This window comes from Aedes aegypti, chromosome 3 (assembly GCF_002204515.2).
Source record: "Aedes aegypti strain LVP_AGWG chromosome 3, AaegL5.0 Primary Assembly, whole genome shotgun sequence".
In the NCBI taxonomy this organism is placed as follows: domain Eukaryota; kingdom Metazoa; phylum Arthropoda; class Insecta; order Diptera; family Culicidae; genus Aedes; species Aedes aegypti.
The window spans coordinates 90660239-90677636 of NC_035109.1; the positions used below are offsets into that span (position 1 = coordinate 90660239).

Below are 17398 nucleotides of genomic sequence, written 5' to 3' on the forward strand. Positions count from 1 at the left end.
TAATGCTTACCTTCGGAAGGGAAGTAAAGCCGTTGGTCACAGATGTACCAATCCATGGTGGGGACGGGCATGACGTGGTGATTAGAACACATACCTGTTACACCGAAGACCTTATTCTCGAGATAGTCACTTGTGTTCTTATGATTTTATAACGACTTCCTTCGGGAAGGAAACGAAGCCGTTGGTTCCGAGATGGACCTGACTAGGTTAGTTCAAGTTCTAAAATTCTCGTAAGAATGATATAACAATCCATGATTGTCTTCAAAACCCTATGAAAAATCGAAAATGTAACACTTTTTTGATTTCTTTGCTCTGTTTGGTAATATCTATGTTTGAACAACAAGTTTCCCAAAACTTAACGTTTAAGTGGCTTACGAGGGGATCAATAATAGAATAATAGCTGCCAGCGGGTTTCAAAACGAAATTCAAACGAACTTAGTTTGTGGTTATCAGAATAAATAGGTATTTTCGTTTCCAAATAATTATTTTTCTTTCAGAAGCCATCATTTTTCTCAATTATCGGTGACGTATTTTGTTATATAGATATATAAACGCGGGAATTTCAAAACTTTTTGGGCATCTTGCAATTCCACCAAAACCTTCAATTCCATTTCTCCTTCAAATTTGCAGATTCTTCGTTATCAAATCGTACTCGGAGGATGACATCCACCGAAGCATCAAGTATGAGATCTGGTGCTCAACCGAACACGGCAACCAGCGGTTGGATCAGGCGTACCGTGAGCGCGAGGAGAAGGGCGGTATGGTGTATCTGTTCTTTTCGGTGAACGGATCGGGCCACTTCTGCGGCATCGCGCAGATGATGACGGCCGTCGATTACAACTCCGTATCGACTGTGTGGTCCCAGGACAAGTGGAAGGGTACCTTCAAGGTGCGCTGGATCTACGTCAAGGATGTCCCGAATGCACAGCTTCGGCAGGTCCGACTGGAGAATAACGAAAACAAGCCCATCACAAACTCGCGCGATACCCAGGAGGTGCCCAATGCGAAGGGAATCCAAGCGTTGAAGATCATCCACAGCTTCAAGCACACGATGTCGATATTCGACGACTTCATCCACTACGAGCAGCGCCAGCTGGAGGAAAACACCAAGAAGCACGACGTTGGTCACCAGCAGCCGTCTTATCGGCCACAACAGTACGGCGGCGGATACGATGGTCCCAGCAAATATCACAACAGCTACAACAAGTATAACGATCGCGATGGTGGCAGTGATGGATACAGTCGGGGCGGCTATGGTAGAGATTACCAAGGTGGCTACAACAAAAGCTATGGTAAGTAAGATTTTATTTATACATGGGTAGGCGGGGCATAGTGGCTCGCTACCCCTGTATAAAATCGGCGGTTATGTCATGACCTTATGCCAAATGACCCAGACTCGTTCAAATCAATGTTGAAATGTTTCAGGTGGCTACAACCGTAACCAGTACAATCAGGATGGAGGACGAGGTGGCTATCAAAGTTACGATAGGCGAAACAATAACACTAGCGGAAATGGTAGCAACAGTGGCGATGACCGCGACGGTGGAAGCAACTACTCTCGCGATGGTCAAGATGGCGGTGGATACCAGCGCAGCTACGGTCGTCCGAATCGTGATTATTACGGTCGGGGTGACGATAATCGTGGCGGCTATCGCGACAGAGATGGCGGATTCAGGTCACGCGACGGAATGGATCGCGGTGGCAGTCGAATGGATGCTGATGGTGGCTCCCGGGATGGAGTGGACAACAACGGCGGAGGTGGCGGTGGTGGCTATCGAGGGGACTCGAGAGACCACTACCGGGTGGGTAACTAAGGTGTCACGAAAGGGTGAGTGTTATTTCTATATTTGCAGGGCTGGATGCAGGACGCTTTTTAAGACTTGGTCACTAAAAAGTCTCATTTTCAATGAAGAATTTCAATAATCTCTCACGCGATTATTTATTTTTTCTAGAATTTGTTTCTTCCCTCTACTTCAATTATCTGTATTTCTTGTTCACAGAATCACAATGAACAACAGCTGCAGCAAGCTGGTCAAGGATTCCAAAGTGGCGCTCTCGGATTGCAACAACAGCAGTAGATCCCAGAATCTATCACAGCGGAGAGGTGCTTCTAATCGCTCAAGTCAACAGGCGAAATTGAAAATGATAATGCTGCGAATGACACACACTGATACACTAAACCCACACACATACATTTTAACAACTTGATTGATTTATACTATGTAATAGATAGCGACAGACACGAACATAAAACAGAGGCACGTATTGTGGAAAAATAAAGTAAGCTAAATACAACACATAAATAATTAGGATGAAAAGTGCGAGAAAAGCCAAGCAGTTTTTTGGTTGGCAAGAGTGTTAGTGTAACAGCAGATATAAGGATAAGCAGAGGAAAAGCTGATAACTAATATATATCGATGATAACAAAGGAAAAACAAATATTTAAAACCCGTTAAGAAATGATTGCTCTTAAAACAAAACTAAAAAAAACGACAAGAAATTAGTAGGATTTGTTGAATAATTATGCAGAATCAGAAAATAATGTATAATCCCCCTTCAAAGTAAAACAACACAAAAAGCGGTAATCAAAGAAGTGATAACATTTTTTATTGCCACAATAATACGAGCGTGACTTAGTTTGAGAATGTTAACACGACGTTATAATATTCCTATCGAAATGCTTTACTTTTCTACTTTCAAGAGAATCACCAAACAAGGTAAGAAAAACTTCAACAAAGTGCTGCCGTTAGTTACAACACGATTAACACAGATCCACAATGATTAACAGAACAGTCATGAAGTGTAACAAAGTTGTTAAAGCACATTTTTTGTTTGATTTTCTTTTAAAACGTATTTTCGTAAGACTGGCTGATCCTAGTCCTGAATTCGGGGACGACGAGCAGAAAGTTTTGGACATTTTAATGATTAGCTGCAGAGATTGTTCCCGATTTCCCGTGTATCCCAACTGTATCTCCGCTGCTGGACGGTGGTGATGATGATGAAGATGATTTCGTGCAACAGAGAGAGACTAAGACCTGTGTTAGTGCTTTCGAAAGTGAATTTAACGAGATACTCAACGAGCTCTGATGCCGTCGCGCCCACAGAAGACTGCCGAAGAAGGACTAAACCGGAATGTGTGTAAAGTTTCAAAGAACCAAAAAATGAACGATTTACCGTTAACGTCGACTGAACGAAGAAAAAAGTACCCTTGAATCGTAATAAAACAAAACTAAAGCTACAGAAAGACACGTGAACAAATTGCCAAGTATTAAGTGTAGTTCAAGCAAGACTTTCCATTTCTTTTGTAAAGAAGCGAATTTGTTTTTTGTTGATATTTTAATTTTCTAATCATAACTTAGTGTTTGTCCAACTTTTTAAGCAAAATGAACAAAAAGTATTCCTCCAACAGTTGAAAAATTCATCGTCTTTGCAAAATAGTCAAACGACAGTTTAGTTCATTTTTTCTGAACAAACTGCCTCGTGTAGAGAAAGAAAAAAAAGGGGAAACCGGCTTCCCATTTGAAGCGTAATGTGCGTGCAACAAAAATGGACACTAACAGTTCCATGAAGCGATCTAAAAGTTAAATGGACATGTTTTCTACGAAACGAAAAATGGACACTTTTTACAAGTGGAAACCTATTTGTGATACACATGTTGATTACTAGTTTACTGTGAGAGTGTTAGCGTGAGAAATCCGAAATCGAAAGTGCGAGTACGTGGTGAAAGATGGTCAGCAGCAGCAGAAGAAGAAGACATATGAAAACTCAGTGCCCCATCATCGATCCGACTCTGCGGTCATCAGCGGGGAACTTGGAGGCCGTGTGGATGCCAGCGCAGGTAACGAACACGATGGTGTTTTATTGTTTCAATTTTTTCTTTAGTTTTTTCCCTCGATAAAGAAAAAGTCAAGAGTAAGCAAAAATTGTGCTATTTAATTCTCAAATACACTACAATTTAAAGATAACTAACAAAAAACGAACTTAAATTAAAATTGACATTTAGCCAAGGATAACACTGTTCAAATTCATCGGTTCAAAGCTGTTTTAAGAAGACATTTCTAATGTTTTTTTTTTTCTCGCAATTAATATTAAGATTAACTGGAACATTATGAAACGCGTAGTATAAAGTGAGACTCTAAGTTCAAAATAACCTAAAACAAAAAAAATATAACCCTACACGAAACATTTGAAAACCAGCTGTGTCCGAAACAGCTTAAACAAAACATACAGAAACAAATTGAGAACATGGAAGATTTAGAACTTAATCTAGCAAAAGGAAAATCATTATTCGTGCTACAAAAATAGATACAAAATGCATCAACATTAACTGTCAATGTTAGATATAACGAGTTTAGGGAATCAAATAGAAACTGATAAATCAAATATTGCTGAAGAATCATGTTTTTTTAGGTAAGAGAAGAACACCACACAAACACACCTACACAAATCTTAATTATTACATAGCATAAAAGGATTTGTTCCACTATCGTAGGTGGATTGATCATTTTTTATATAAAATACATTTAATTTATCATTTAATCCCTTTTCATTGATAAAACGATTGTCTTATCGTTTCTATTAATGATGAAAATGAAATCAAATTTTATAATTCTAGAACTGATAACAAGAAAAAAGTCTGTCCCCGAAAAGAAACTAACGGTAAAGAATTTGCGCCTTTCGCGCATAGCTCTAATTAAGCATAGGTCTAAAAACCGCGGATGACTAAGCTGGGATTTGTTGCGATACGTGGGAAAAGGATTCGAATGAAAGTATAAACGGTTATCACACAAGCTTTGATTCTTGATTATTATCGTTTTCAATCAATCTAACTACACGTGATTATTGAAACAGACAAAACTGATGAAATGCAGAAAACAAAAAAAAACGAAACAGCATAGTACGAGATGAATATTAATTATTAATGAAGTAATGAAAGTTATGCTAATCAATTGCAAAGATTTGTAGACAGAAGGAAAACTAAACTATGAAGATGACGTTGATTGCTGAGAGGATGATGTGTACATAGGGTAAGGAACATAATAAAACAAAACTTGAAGAAAATGGTAGAAAAACCTAATGATGCAAGTGTTGGAGAAAAAAAACTAATAAAAGGCATATTGATTATAAAGTGAAGAGTTGTATTATTTTATTTGGGTTTGAAGATATTCTCTGAGAAAAACTTACTTGTTACCCTCGATATATGCGGAAAGTTCAGCATTTTCGTTCGCTATATAAAACTTATCTAGTAGATTTCTTCAGTTCCTTAAATTGTTTCACTATATGTCGATACTTCCTTTTCTTCATGTCTCTCTTTATTGATGCGTTGTTGCTGGTGCTACACTGACAACCTTTGATATTCAAATCTTCCGTCCATTTCGAATGCTTTTCCATTTATTCATGCAAGTTATCTAACTAGCAGCTAAATGAGAAATCAGCTCTATCAGTTAGTGGGGCGAGTTTTGCAGAATACTTGAAAATACGCTTGAGATGGGTGAAAGCAGTTTTGGTCAATCCGTCTTTTTACATGTATCGGGTGTTCAATAAAAAAGGAGAATTGTTTCAGTCATATAGTAAAAAACGACGTCATATAGGGTAATTTACGGCACCATTCGACTATTATCGGCAACCATATTTCAAACGTCAAATACACAGTATTTTTCTATTAAAACACACCAATCAAAACTTTCAGATGATTCTTTGTTCTGTCAGCTTCCCGCTGACGAGATTTCCGAGACTGAACAAACAAATTCGCTCGAGATGTTATCAATTCAAATGAACACGTCTCAAAATGCGGTTGATTTAGAGATTCATCAGCAGTTCTTATGGGAAAAGTGCCATAAGGATGCGGCTGCCGGCAATAGTCACACTGACAAGAGATGTTCGAAGCGTTAGAAAACGTTCCCAAAAATCTTTGAACAAGTATGTCGGTGTGAATCGTCAGAGGATTGCGCAGCGGATAAATGTTAACAAACACGTAATTTTTCTGCTGATTTCCGAGAAAATTACAAAAGGGACGAGGCGTGCCGAGCAAATTTTTTAGTCGACAGTAACTGCAGTCTTCTTCTTCTCTTCTGTTGTTGGTTGGATAGGTGACAGCGACCATACATCCATCTGTTTCTTTTACGTCGATTTGACAGCCCACCCCTGTAGCTGCTGAGCAGCGTCTTGCTCTCAGTAGGCGGTATAGCTGATTAGCTCATCAGCCTTTGCCTATCGTGGTTTGTTTTGGTCTGAAGGTTTTCGTGCTTTTTGTGTTTGGAACTATTTTTCGATCATTTTATATCTTTAGTTGTGCTTTCTTTAAAAAATCGACAACTTCCCGAAGAATTTTAATATCCTTCGCTTCGAATAGCTGTTTTGTATTTTGAAATTTGCCATCATAGTCATATTTTTTTCTTATTTGCGAGTATTGTTTGCAGTGTAGTACAAGATGTTCTGCTGTTTCCGTCTCGTCGCAGAAATCGCAGTTTGGACTGTCTTTTAACTTCATTTTGTGAAGCCAGTATTTACTGTAGTCGTGTCCAATTAACAGCCTGTTCAGAGTTCTCGTTTCAACATTGTTGAAGGGTAAATTGTAATACCATGGCTTTTCCTTGAATTCTGGTTGAATTTCAAAGAACTTTTTCCCTTTTTCCTTGGCATAGTCTTCATACCAGGCGTTGACTTTTTCTTGTTTTATTTTCAGCAATTGCAAAAAAGCATCCTTCAACATAATCGGGTGTTCCAAGAGTTCTCCATGTTGTGCTCCGTGTTTAGCCAAGGAGTCGGCCAAATCGTTTCCGCCAATCTCGATGTGACTCGGGATCCACTGGATATCGACATTCCACTCCCGGCAGGTTCGGATGATTTCATCTGCTATTTCGCTCCTCTCTGAGTCCCTTTGACTGTGCTCGAGTAGCGTACAGGACGATAGCGAATCCGTGAAAATCACTACATTCCGCGTCTTATATGCTTTTATCTCGTCGGATGCCACTTTAATTGCCAGTAGTTCAGCCGTCATGATGGATGTTTGGTGTTCCAGTCTAAGCGCAATCCTTTTATTCCGGTACTCCACGAAGACTCCGATTCCACAAGTACCATTGAAAATCGATGCATCGGTGTATATTTTTGGCCTGGTCCTATATTTGCCGTTAATCAGCCCCAGCGCCATCTGCTTCATTACCCTTGGATTAGTATTTTGTTTCTTGATTACGGTTCCTATGTTCATATTGATACCTATGTCTTCTGACTCTGGATGAGACTCAACCATCCGGATAGGACTGATGCTCTTGAAAACGCTTTGGTGTTCTAAGTACTGTTTTTCTAGGTAAGTCAACCTTTCATTGTCCCCTTCATATTCATCAAGCTCTCGCAGTTGTTCGTAAACTGGATTTTGGTGTGCAATAATTTTTGCAATTTCTCTACATGTTATATATTCGCTTCGTATATCCCATGGCTCTTGACTCGCTACTGCTAACAATGAGTTTAGAGGTGTCGTTTTGCTACACCCGGTGACCTTTCTTAGGCATCCATTTAGAGCTGTCTGAATTGACTTCCTGTTTGTTGCTGATGCGTTATTGACTACGGATGACCCATACTCCACACAGCTTCTGACCAGAGCGTTGTACACTAGGTTCATTGTTTGAGGGTGACCGCCGTTACGAATGCTGGATATTACTTTCAACATCTTGAGGCGTTCTTGTATTTTACCTTTTGCAATTCGTATTTGTCCACCAAATCCCAAAAATCTGTCAATTTGTAGTCCTAAGTACCTGTGGCTATTAACCATCTCTATCGTTGTGTTATCGATTTTGATATTTAAAATGTTGTTTCCTCCATGAAACAGGATCACTTTGGTCTTGTCTGGATTGATATCTAAATTAAGACCTTTAGCCTCACATGCAAAGTTTGTTAATTGAGTTTGCATTTTCTGGTTTAGTAATTCAACGGACTTTGCTCTTACTATTAGAGCGAAATCATCCGCAAATTGGACTAAAACAACATCACCGTCAATCGTCGTATGCAGTTTCGCCGTATATATATTGAAAAGTGAGGGAGACATTACATCTCCCTGTGGGAGTCCATTACTCACCACCCTCGTCAGCATCTTATCTCCGACTTTCATTATAACTTTTCTGTTTTTCAGGAAGGACGTGACCCAAATAATGACTTCTGCTGGGAATCGATAATCTTGCATGATTTCTTCCAAAAGATCCGTTTTAACAGCATTGTAGGCATTTTTCAAATCAAGGAATGTCACTGCCGTGATAAAACCTGCTCTCTTGTTTTGTTTTATTACGTTCACCACGTAATTAAGACACGTTGACGTGGAAACGTTTCTCCTGAACCCAAATGAAAGTTTTGGCAAGATGCATCTTTTGTTTAAATGTTGCTGGATTTTCTGCAAGACGGCCGTGTTGGTGATCTTGGTGATAGTTGGGATTAATGATATGGGTCGTTTACCTTGAACAGTATTCTGATCACGACCCGGCTTTGGAATCGCTACTATTTTGATTTCCTTAAGATGATACGTTAGTGTACCAGAAATGAACATTTGATTTATTTGCTCTATAATGATATCTCTAACCTCTGGTTTCACTTGCTTAAGCATGCCATAGGTAATCATATCTCCGGAAGGCGCTGATTTTGGGTTTTTCGATGACAGAATCTTGCTCCATTTTTCTACATTCATAAGATTATATTGACATACAGGTCCGTAAGATAATGGTACATCAAGGTCCACATCATTTGGTCCAACGTGTATATCCAAAAACTCCTCTCCCAGTTTTTCGTCCTCTTGTACCGGATTATTGACCCTTCTTTTGCTGCTTTTCCCCGATATCCTTGCAATTTTGCTCCATAGCACTTTCGAACTTGTTTGTGGATCTACACTTTCAGCCAGTACTTCTATTTGTTTCCGGATACCTTCATTTTTGAGTTTAATGAAAATAGCCGAACATTTTTTCACTTCAATCGCCGTTTCTATAGTACTGCAGCTACGGAACCTTTTCACAGCCTCCATCTTATCCTGCCATGCCTTCTCTACCTTATCGTTCCACCACGCCTTGGGTGTGTGTCTACTCACTGTTTTGTTTCTTTCCACACACTGCTTGACCCTTTTCCTGAAGTCCTCTAAGTTTTGTACGTCGTTTCGATTCCAACTGCCGACTTCTTTGGCAATTTTACGATGGTTTACAAATAGTGGCCTAACGTTTTTGTCAGATGTGATCAAATTTACATCTATTAACAAATGTTCACTTCTTCCAATGGATTTTGAAAGAACTTTCCATTCTATTTGTGAATATAATGCGGCCGAACATATTGTTAGATCAATGGCTGTTGATCGTTTCGAAGTATCTAATGGGATGAATGTTTTTGAACCATCATTCATTACGATAAGGTTCGAACCATTTACACCGTCCATAAGAATGGTTCCTTTCCTGTCGCAGTAGCTATTACCCCACGAGTAATGGTGGCAATTAAAATCGCCGGCAATGATCACTCTGGTGTACTTCTCAAATTGGGACAATATAGAATTTATTTCTGTTTCAAAGTCGTTAGCGGAGATGGATGGCGCCACATATACTCCAACAATAATGATATTAAGCTTCATAACGTTTACAGCTATTATCTGGATCTGCTCTGACTGTACCGAGACGTCTATTTGTTGGTAGTTATACTTCATGTGAACGTATACACCAACTCCACCATAACCGTCTGATCTTGCTGCTAGTATTTGGTGATAACCACTAATTCGATATGCTCGACTTGCTTCTTCTCCCGGCCGTGTCCAAGTCTCCGAGAACACCCCGATATCATAATTTATGTCATTCAATACTCGCAATATTTCTTCTTTATTTTTTTTTAAACTCTGAACATTCGCTTGTACTACTTTCATTTTAATCAAAACATGACTATTTTGTTTCATACATATATGCTATTCTCAATGCTTTACATTTTTCTATTTTAGTTCCAAACTAAAGGGGTTTACCTTACCTTCTCCAATCATACTCGAAACAAACCTTGAAAAATCCTCCTGGTTTGATGATCCTGCCATGCTCGTCATTGGGGTGGGCTGTGGATCATACATGTCATCATCCTGTTCTCTCTGTTGTTTAGCTGCTTGCCGTAGCTGGGTCTTCCATTTTTCCGCCTCCGTTACTTTGAACTTGTTGAACAAAGCCACTCCATTCGTTTGGCGTTCTCCGTCGGTTTTCTTCTTTTTCTCCTTCATTACCACCACTTGCTCTGCTATGTTGGTTGAAGCTTCGATGTCTCCCGTGCGCTTCCGTGGTCTGAGGGGTGTGGCGACACGTTCCCTGTACTTTCCGGCTGTCATGGTAGCGTAGGATTCAGCAGGCGTTGGTTCCTGTGCGCTTTCAACCAATGCTTCATAATAGTTTCTAGTTTGGATTGGGAATTGTTCCACAGCTTCGATCGCGGTTAGATTTGTGCGTGCCATAATCGCCTGAACGTTATTTTGCCTGGTACGTTCTGGGCAGCGGGTATCCGTTGTCTTGTGTGTAACTCTACAATACAAACATCGGGGTGGTTGTTTGCACTCGTTGTATTCTTCCTGCTTTTCGTGTGTCCTTGTGCAGTTACTGCATCTCCGCTTGCTTTTACAATTTGTTGTCTGGTGATTGTAACGCAGACAGTTTTGGCACAGAACAGTTTTCCTGTAGAAAGCTCTAACTCCAACCGAGCAACAGAAAATTCTAACGCGCTCTGGAAGTTTTGGTGCTCTGAACGTAATGCTCAATCGCATTGTAGGTTCTTTTTGTCCGTTAACGTGTCGATTCATACGGTACACTGTCATTACTGGATACTCACATTGCATCTCCTCCATAACTTCTTCCTCCGAAATATCCAATGGCACACCGGCAATCACACCAGTGACAGAGACCAGGTGTCGTGGTATGTATGCTCGGTAATTTTTCTCCTTCAAATTCGCATCTGTCGTCAATCTGTTCGCGATTTGGTAGTTGTTGAAATAAACCATCAGCTTGTTTCGTCCTACCTGTTTCATTTCAATGACGTGGGTCTTGTACATTGGCATTTTACGAAGTGCGCTGGCCAACGATAACTTGTTGATTTTTATTTTCCCATTTTGTGTGTCGATCAACTCCACCATAACACGGAACGGTCCTTGATCGCCATTTTCATATTGGTAGTTCACTTTTCTCTGACCGGTGCTTGTGCTCGTATTCGATGTCGCGTCGTTCGATCCGCCATTTGTAATTCCACATGGAATTTCCATTGGTGTGCTTGCTGTCGTCATGATTTGGCTTTCTTTCTGTTGTGCGTCCGCCATTTTTATTTTTCTTTCACTTCTTCGTTCGCCATTTTGTTTTTTTCTGGATAATTCTATTCCACTGTAACACCAAACTTAGCGTCCTATCGCACTATAATCACACTTTTCACTAATCTACTTGTGCACTTTTGATTTAATTAAAAGTATTGGAATGAAATGTGCTGAAGTTTATGATTTGAAACGTTTTTCGTAATATGAATCACTCTTCGAAATAATTTTCTAATCACTCTCCACAAGGAACGCGTGTTGTAACTCCGACGTCTCGTAATCGAATGCCGTAACTGCAGTCGAGTCACTTTGATCGACTAGACTTATAAAATAGGGCCCTTAATTTAGGATGATACAATAGATTTGACAGCTGTCATGGATTGATATGGTTTGCATTGTATAAGGGACAAAACATCATGCGCGAATGAACTCAGAAAATAGCATAAAAAATAGGAAACTCGTCAATCAAACGATTATATTCACTATGCAGTGCGGGTGCTATGTAATTTGTCCAATAAAAGACTTTTAACGTTTGTTCTTATGCGACTTTATGTTATTTGGGAAGAGCAACGGTCATATTTTGGACCCTGTAAGGAAGTGATTTTGGGTTATTGTACCAATTAACACAGCGTAATCCAGTCAATGATCATGTCCAAATGTAGAGAAAAGCTCCATTTGTGAAATAAAATGCTCACACGGTCATATATAGTCCAAAATGCTTTGAAAATAGTTCAATTGAGAAGCATTGTGTTCTACTATTTTGGACCCCTGGCATTTTTATTTGATAGGAAACTGCTCGCGCATATTTTCAATTTATTATCAGGACCCTAACATAAGGCGGAAACACGAAATGCGGAATCACAAAAGGCAGAATGCCTTAGACGTGTAACGAAAGGCGGAAAATAACATAAGGCATAACCTGAAAAGGCGGAATCAGTCAAAAACATATTGAAATTATTTACTTAAGCTTCTAAACGATAATTGAACTGAGTTGTTTGCCGTTCCTATTCATGGCAGCATTTTCAAAATCTCCAAGCGGACTTGGATTCCCTTTTGAAAAGCTTTTTTTTCAACTTGTGTGTTCTGCCGTTCTACTCATATTCTTTCCGCGGTCCTTAAGGTTTACATAGAACAAGGGACAAGAAGTCGTTGAAGGGTATAAGCCTATTGATACCTAGGAGAAGTGCTGGAAAATGTCAAAATTTTGGGAAAACTAAAATGCTTGTAGCTCCCTCCCATGCGAAATATCGTATCATCAAATATTGCCAACCGATTGTAATTCGGAAAAAGTCATCTTTTTCCACGGAGTAGGATGATTAGCAATATTCAATTGTCAAAGTCACGTGATATTCATGAAATCTAACAGCTTTCTCAGATAAGTCTCTTCCATACGAGGTTGAAGTTGGGTCAAATAGTGGTGCCTGTTTTTATTTATATCAGGTGTGCTCTAAATGTTCGATTAATTGAGCCAGTTGTATTGCTTCTTCTTCTTCTTCTTATTCTCACATTACGTCCCCATTGGGTCAGAGTTTGCTTCTCAGCTTAGTGTTCAATAAGCACTTCCACGCTTATTTGTCAAAGTTGCCATTTTTTCATTCGTAAATCGTGTGATTCTACATCACTAGCCCGAAAGTAACATTAGCCCGAATGATGGACATAGTATATTCTTCGAAAAATAATAATGATAATAATAATATATTGTCAGTGATTTTTCCTTCTTTTAATCATCGGCTATTGTTTCTCGACTTATCACCTTGAACATATTTGACACCACGAGCCACTAAAGAGTCACCTAAAATTGTTCCTTCTTAGAACCATATGCTGTTTCTTTGAGTTACATTGCAGCTACTATAGTGGAATTCAAGCTGCCCATATTCGGGCTTGTGTCATTCGGGCTAATGTTGTAGAATCAATAGAGATGAAGTTATGGATTGCGATTATTTGAGTGATATATGGTAAACAGTGCCTAATTATTTCCTAAAAGCAATCAACAGAATCACATAAGGCCAATTAAAGGCCGACCGTTTGCTCTGCTGGTTCAAAAAGTTCGCCTAATTTAAATTAGCCATATGTGATTCCGCCTTTCGTGTTTCTGCCTTTCATGATTCCGCCTTTTGTGTTTCTGCCTAACGTAGGACACCCTTTGGACCCCAGGCGTTTTTATTTGATAGGAAACTAAATCAAAGAAACTGTTGAATTAATTTGCTCGCGCATATTTTAAATTACCAATGGAATAGGGGAAGAATTTTTGCTTTATAGTCCGAAATTTAAAATTAGTTTTCATTTGACAAATTTCTAATGGCTTTAATATCTGCGTGAAACGTGTTGTAACGGTTATACGGATAAACCGATGGAATTAAATTAATTTTAGTCAAAATAGACATTTTCTATGCACAAATGGATGATGCAAGTGTGAAACAGTCCTATCTTTGCAAATGACTTGCGAATTAAGATATAAACGGGGAAATTTGTTGAAAAATGGTCAAACCACAATTTGTGTTCAAATGCAATACTATAAAAAATAGAATTAATAATACCTACCAGTGACATTAAATGCAATATTTTGTTACAAACATAATACTTGGCGAGCATATTTTTTTCACCACCATTAGGTTCCTTATAATTAATAGGGTAAATTATGTATTTTGGACAGGCTAATGATATGTCTGGAAACGGCGATCGAAAGATACAAGTATATTATTACGAAATGTTACTTATATGCTTAATGTCTTACTGTACTTTGAGTTTCTGGGGGAGAAACAGTTTAAAAAGGTGCAGCATTAGCTTCCAAATTACGTTTTTTTAGCGGCCTGTCTGCTATACATTTTCGACACCCTCATGTGAATATAATTTGGACAGGGGCCTTGTCTCAATATCTATACAATGATTTCTGAATGAAGGTCATATAATGAAGTTCTTCAATTTCTGTTAGTAACGTATTGTAACGGTTGCATGTATGAATCGATAAAATTAAATTGATTTCAGATAAAATAAACACAATTTCTATGTACAAACGGTTGATACAAGGGCGGAGTAGTCCTATCTTTCCAAATGGCATGCGAATTGAGTTGGTCTTTCGATTTAAACTGCGAAATTAGCAGGAAAATGGTCCAGGGGATCCAAAATATATTGGTTACCCTATTTTATATTTGATTTTGAAATGTAGATTCTTTTGCATTCGTAGGTTTCACAGATGTTCTGTTGATACAATTTATAATTTTGATATTTTTGAAGCCAATTTGTAATTTTTATGAAATTGGTCACCATGAATCTATTGAACAAAGGTAGTTGACATAAAATTCATAACTACAAAGAGAGTAAACTTCTATGCTGACTATCAACGCGCGCAGGAAATAATTGTTACTAGTGATTTTTCGTACTCATGTTGCGTGCATTAGAGCAGCGAGCTCGGGGATCATCTGCACCTGATACCTTCAGGGCCGTTTTTTAGGGTAGTTTTATACATATATTCACTTCAGAAATCAAAAGAAAAGTCAATCGATGGAACCTTGAGTGTAAAATTGAAGGCATTTTCGGTTGATGCCCTCCATCAAAGTCTTTACAAGTGTCATCCGGTACCAGTTTCTCAGTTTTTTTTTTCATTTTCTTAACATGTCTTTTTTGTCTTTGACTGTCTTCTTGCTCTTCCGAAGTTCCCGCTTCATTATTACTACCGGGTGCAGCTTCGGACAGTTTGGCGGATTCATGTCCTTTGGAACAAAATGGCCAGAATGGGCCATATACCACTCCAGGACACTTTTAGAATAGTGGCATGATGCCAAATCTGGCCAAAATAGCGGAGCTTCGTCGTGTTGTTGTTGTCGTGTTCTCGAGGCCAGTGTTGATAGACTCACACTGAGAGCAAACTCATCAACCGTGAGAGCAAACTCATTAGAGATCTGCTTCGCAAATCTCACGCTTGAGATTTTGATGCAAAATCAACTCAAACCGTAAAAAATGATTCAGTCGCAAAACCCGGCAAAAACTCGTGAAACCCGAATGTTGTGGTTTACGTTAGAAAGGATTAACATAATTTTACCAGAATAATAAGAAATTATTGCCTTGTGTGAGTTAACTGTGGAAATACGAGACAATGAGTTAAAAAGATGAGCCAACTCATCCATGCTTTTTTGACTGCTGAGTTGCATGATTGACAACTCACGCATGAAAAATCTCAAGCGTGAGTTGTGAGAAATTGAGTTTTTCACAACACTGCTCGAGACACTCAGATTTGTAGATCTCGCCATTTACTGTGCCCTTTGTCACGAAAGGTTCACTCCTGAGTCCGCAAGAGCAGATGGCCTGCCAAATGAGATCCAAATATCTCATATAGGCGAACTTCGACATTTTCTTCTTTTTAAATTTGTCGTCCACATCGAACTTGCTCTTGCCGGTGAAAAACTCCAACCCCGGAATTTACTTAGAATCAGCTTTTATATACGTTTCGTCGTCCATCACATAGCAGCCATATTTTGACAGCATCTTCTCGTAGAGCTTCCGTGCCCGAGTTTTAGCCGTCGATTGTTGCCGCTCATCGCGGTTTGGGAAGTTCTGTACCTTGTATGTATGTAGTCCAGCTCTCTTCTTTGCATTCTGGACGTAGCTCTGCGACATGCCGATCTTTTAAGCCAAATAACGGCTTAAGACGTTGATATTTGCTTCAATCATCCGCTTCACCTTTCCCTCCGTCTTTTTGTTCTCCGGTCCCGGTTTTCTTCCAGCTCCTTTGCCGCGATCCAACTTCAACTGCTCCTGGAACCGATTCAAAACTCTGGAGACGGCTGAATGTTCAACATTTTTCTCAACTGCCGGTGCGACAGGTTAGGAAATTCCAGGTGTTTGGAAAGAATTTGTTCTCTCGACTCGCTTTGGTTCACCTTCATTTTCGTTGAATCGAAAAAAACGACTTCGAGTTTGACAGCATGTAAAGAATACACATTAATGAGAAAGTGTGCAAAATTTAGTTAACAATAGTAGCCATCTGAGACGAGACTCGCGAAGACGGTCTTCTTTTTCTGTGTTTGCTGAGTTTTTTTCTTATTTCACTTTGTGTTTATACCAATTATGCGCAAGCCGTTCAAACCATCACATGAACCTCTCAGCAAAAAATGATTGAGTTTGCATCACATTGAATCATAAATAGTCATTTGAGTGAAATTTCATGCCAGCAAACGTAGCAGACATTAGAAATAATTAATCTTCTGCTTAGATTTATTAGCAACTTTGGAAAAAACTGCTCCGCTGACTGACGTTTTTAATAACAGTTTACTTTGAACACAATACTTTTCACTTTTTCAGCCATAAAAACGGTGGGCTGCATTTGACGTTTCGTGAGAGGGGAATCTGGGCTGCATATGGTCGCCGTTAAGTCAGAGGGGACCAAGTACAAAACTTGAGAAAATTGGATTATTCTCTCATTAGATGCAAAATTACTTTACCTTCGTTGCACTTTGATCAGATTTGAAGAATGCTGTAAACTGCGAGAGATGTGTTCGGATGGGTGGTCAGAAATTGCAACAAATTCTGTGCAGACAGAGCGGACCAAGTGTTGAAAAGCAAAAAAAATCGTTCTATTAGAGGTTTGGATTATGATTTTTGGTGATTATCACTTCACATTATATTGTTTGATAGTAACATAAAGACGTGTAAAAATATTGAACCGAAATTTAAACGAGCTCAAAAATTACAGAGCGTTAGACTTTAAACCCATTTTTCTCAAAATATCAAAAATGTCACTTGGTCCACTCTGACTTAACGCCGACCATATGACGTTGATATTTTTCCTCTTCGCGAGTCTCTCTCAGGTAGCCATGATTTGTGCATGCTATCTTTCGCGCCAGATGCAACAATATTGCCTGTTCAGAAATTGAATGAGCACTGTAGAAGAATTTCCGATTGGATATAAATCAATAACTATTTACTGAGATGTCCGATGTGAAAACGGTTTTCAGCAAAGTTATAGCTGATTTATGTATCTAACAGTATCAGCATAGCTCTAACCCTCAAGAACACATGGGCAAACACTATGACCGACTGAATGAATTGCTTGCTTTTCCCATATTAATTTCCATACAAACTTTGAAGGGCTTGTGCAGACTCAGTTTTTTTTTCAAAATG

At 39.1% G+C, this 17398-nt stretch overlaps 1 protein-coding gene across 5 annotated transcripts in view; it reads left to right on the plus strand.

Moving 5' to 3' along the window:
• Positions 1-5017, plus strand: part of LOC5566678 (YTH domain-containing family protein 3) — a 71659-nt gene extending 66642 nt beyond the window's left edge. For all 5 annotated transcript variants that reach the window (XM_021851501.1, XM_021851503.1, XM_021851502.1 and 2 more), the window contains 3 exons: positions 631-1292; positions 1426-1828; positions 2001-5017. In XM_021851501.1, coding sequence (XP_021707193.1) covers positions 631-1292; positions 1426-1814 — 1051 coding nt within the window. In that variant the 3' untranslated portion in view covers positions 1815-1828; positions 2001-5017. The remainder of the gene's footprint in view (positions 1-630; positions 1293-1425; positions 1829-2000) is intronic.
• Positions 5018-17398: the final 12381 nt, after the last annotated feature.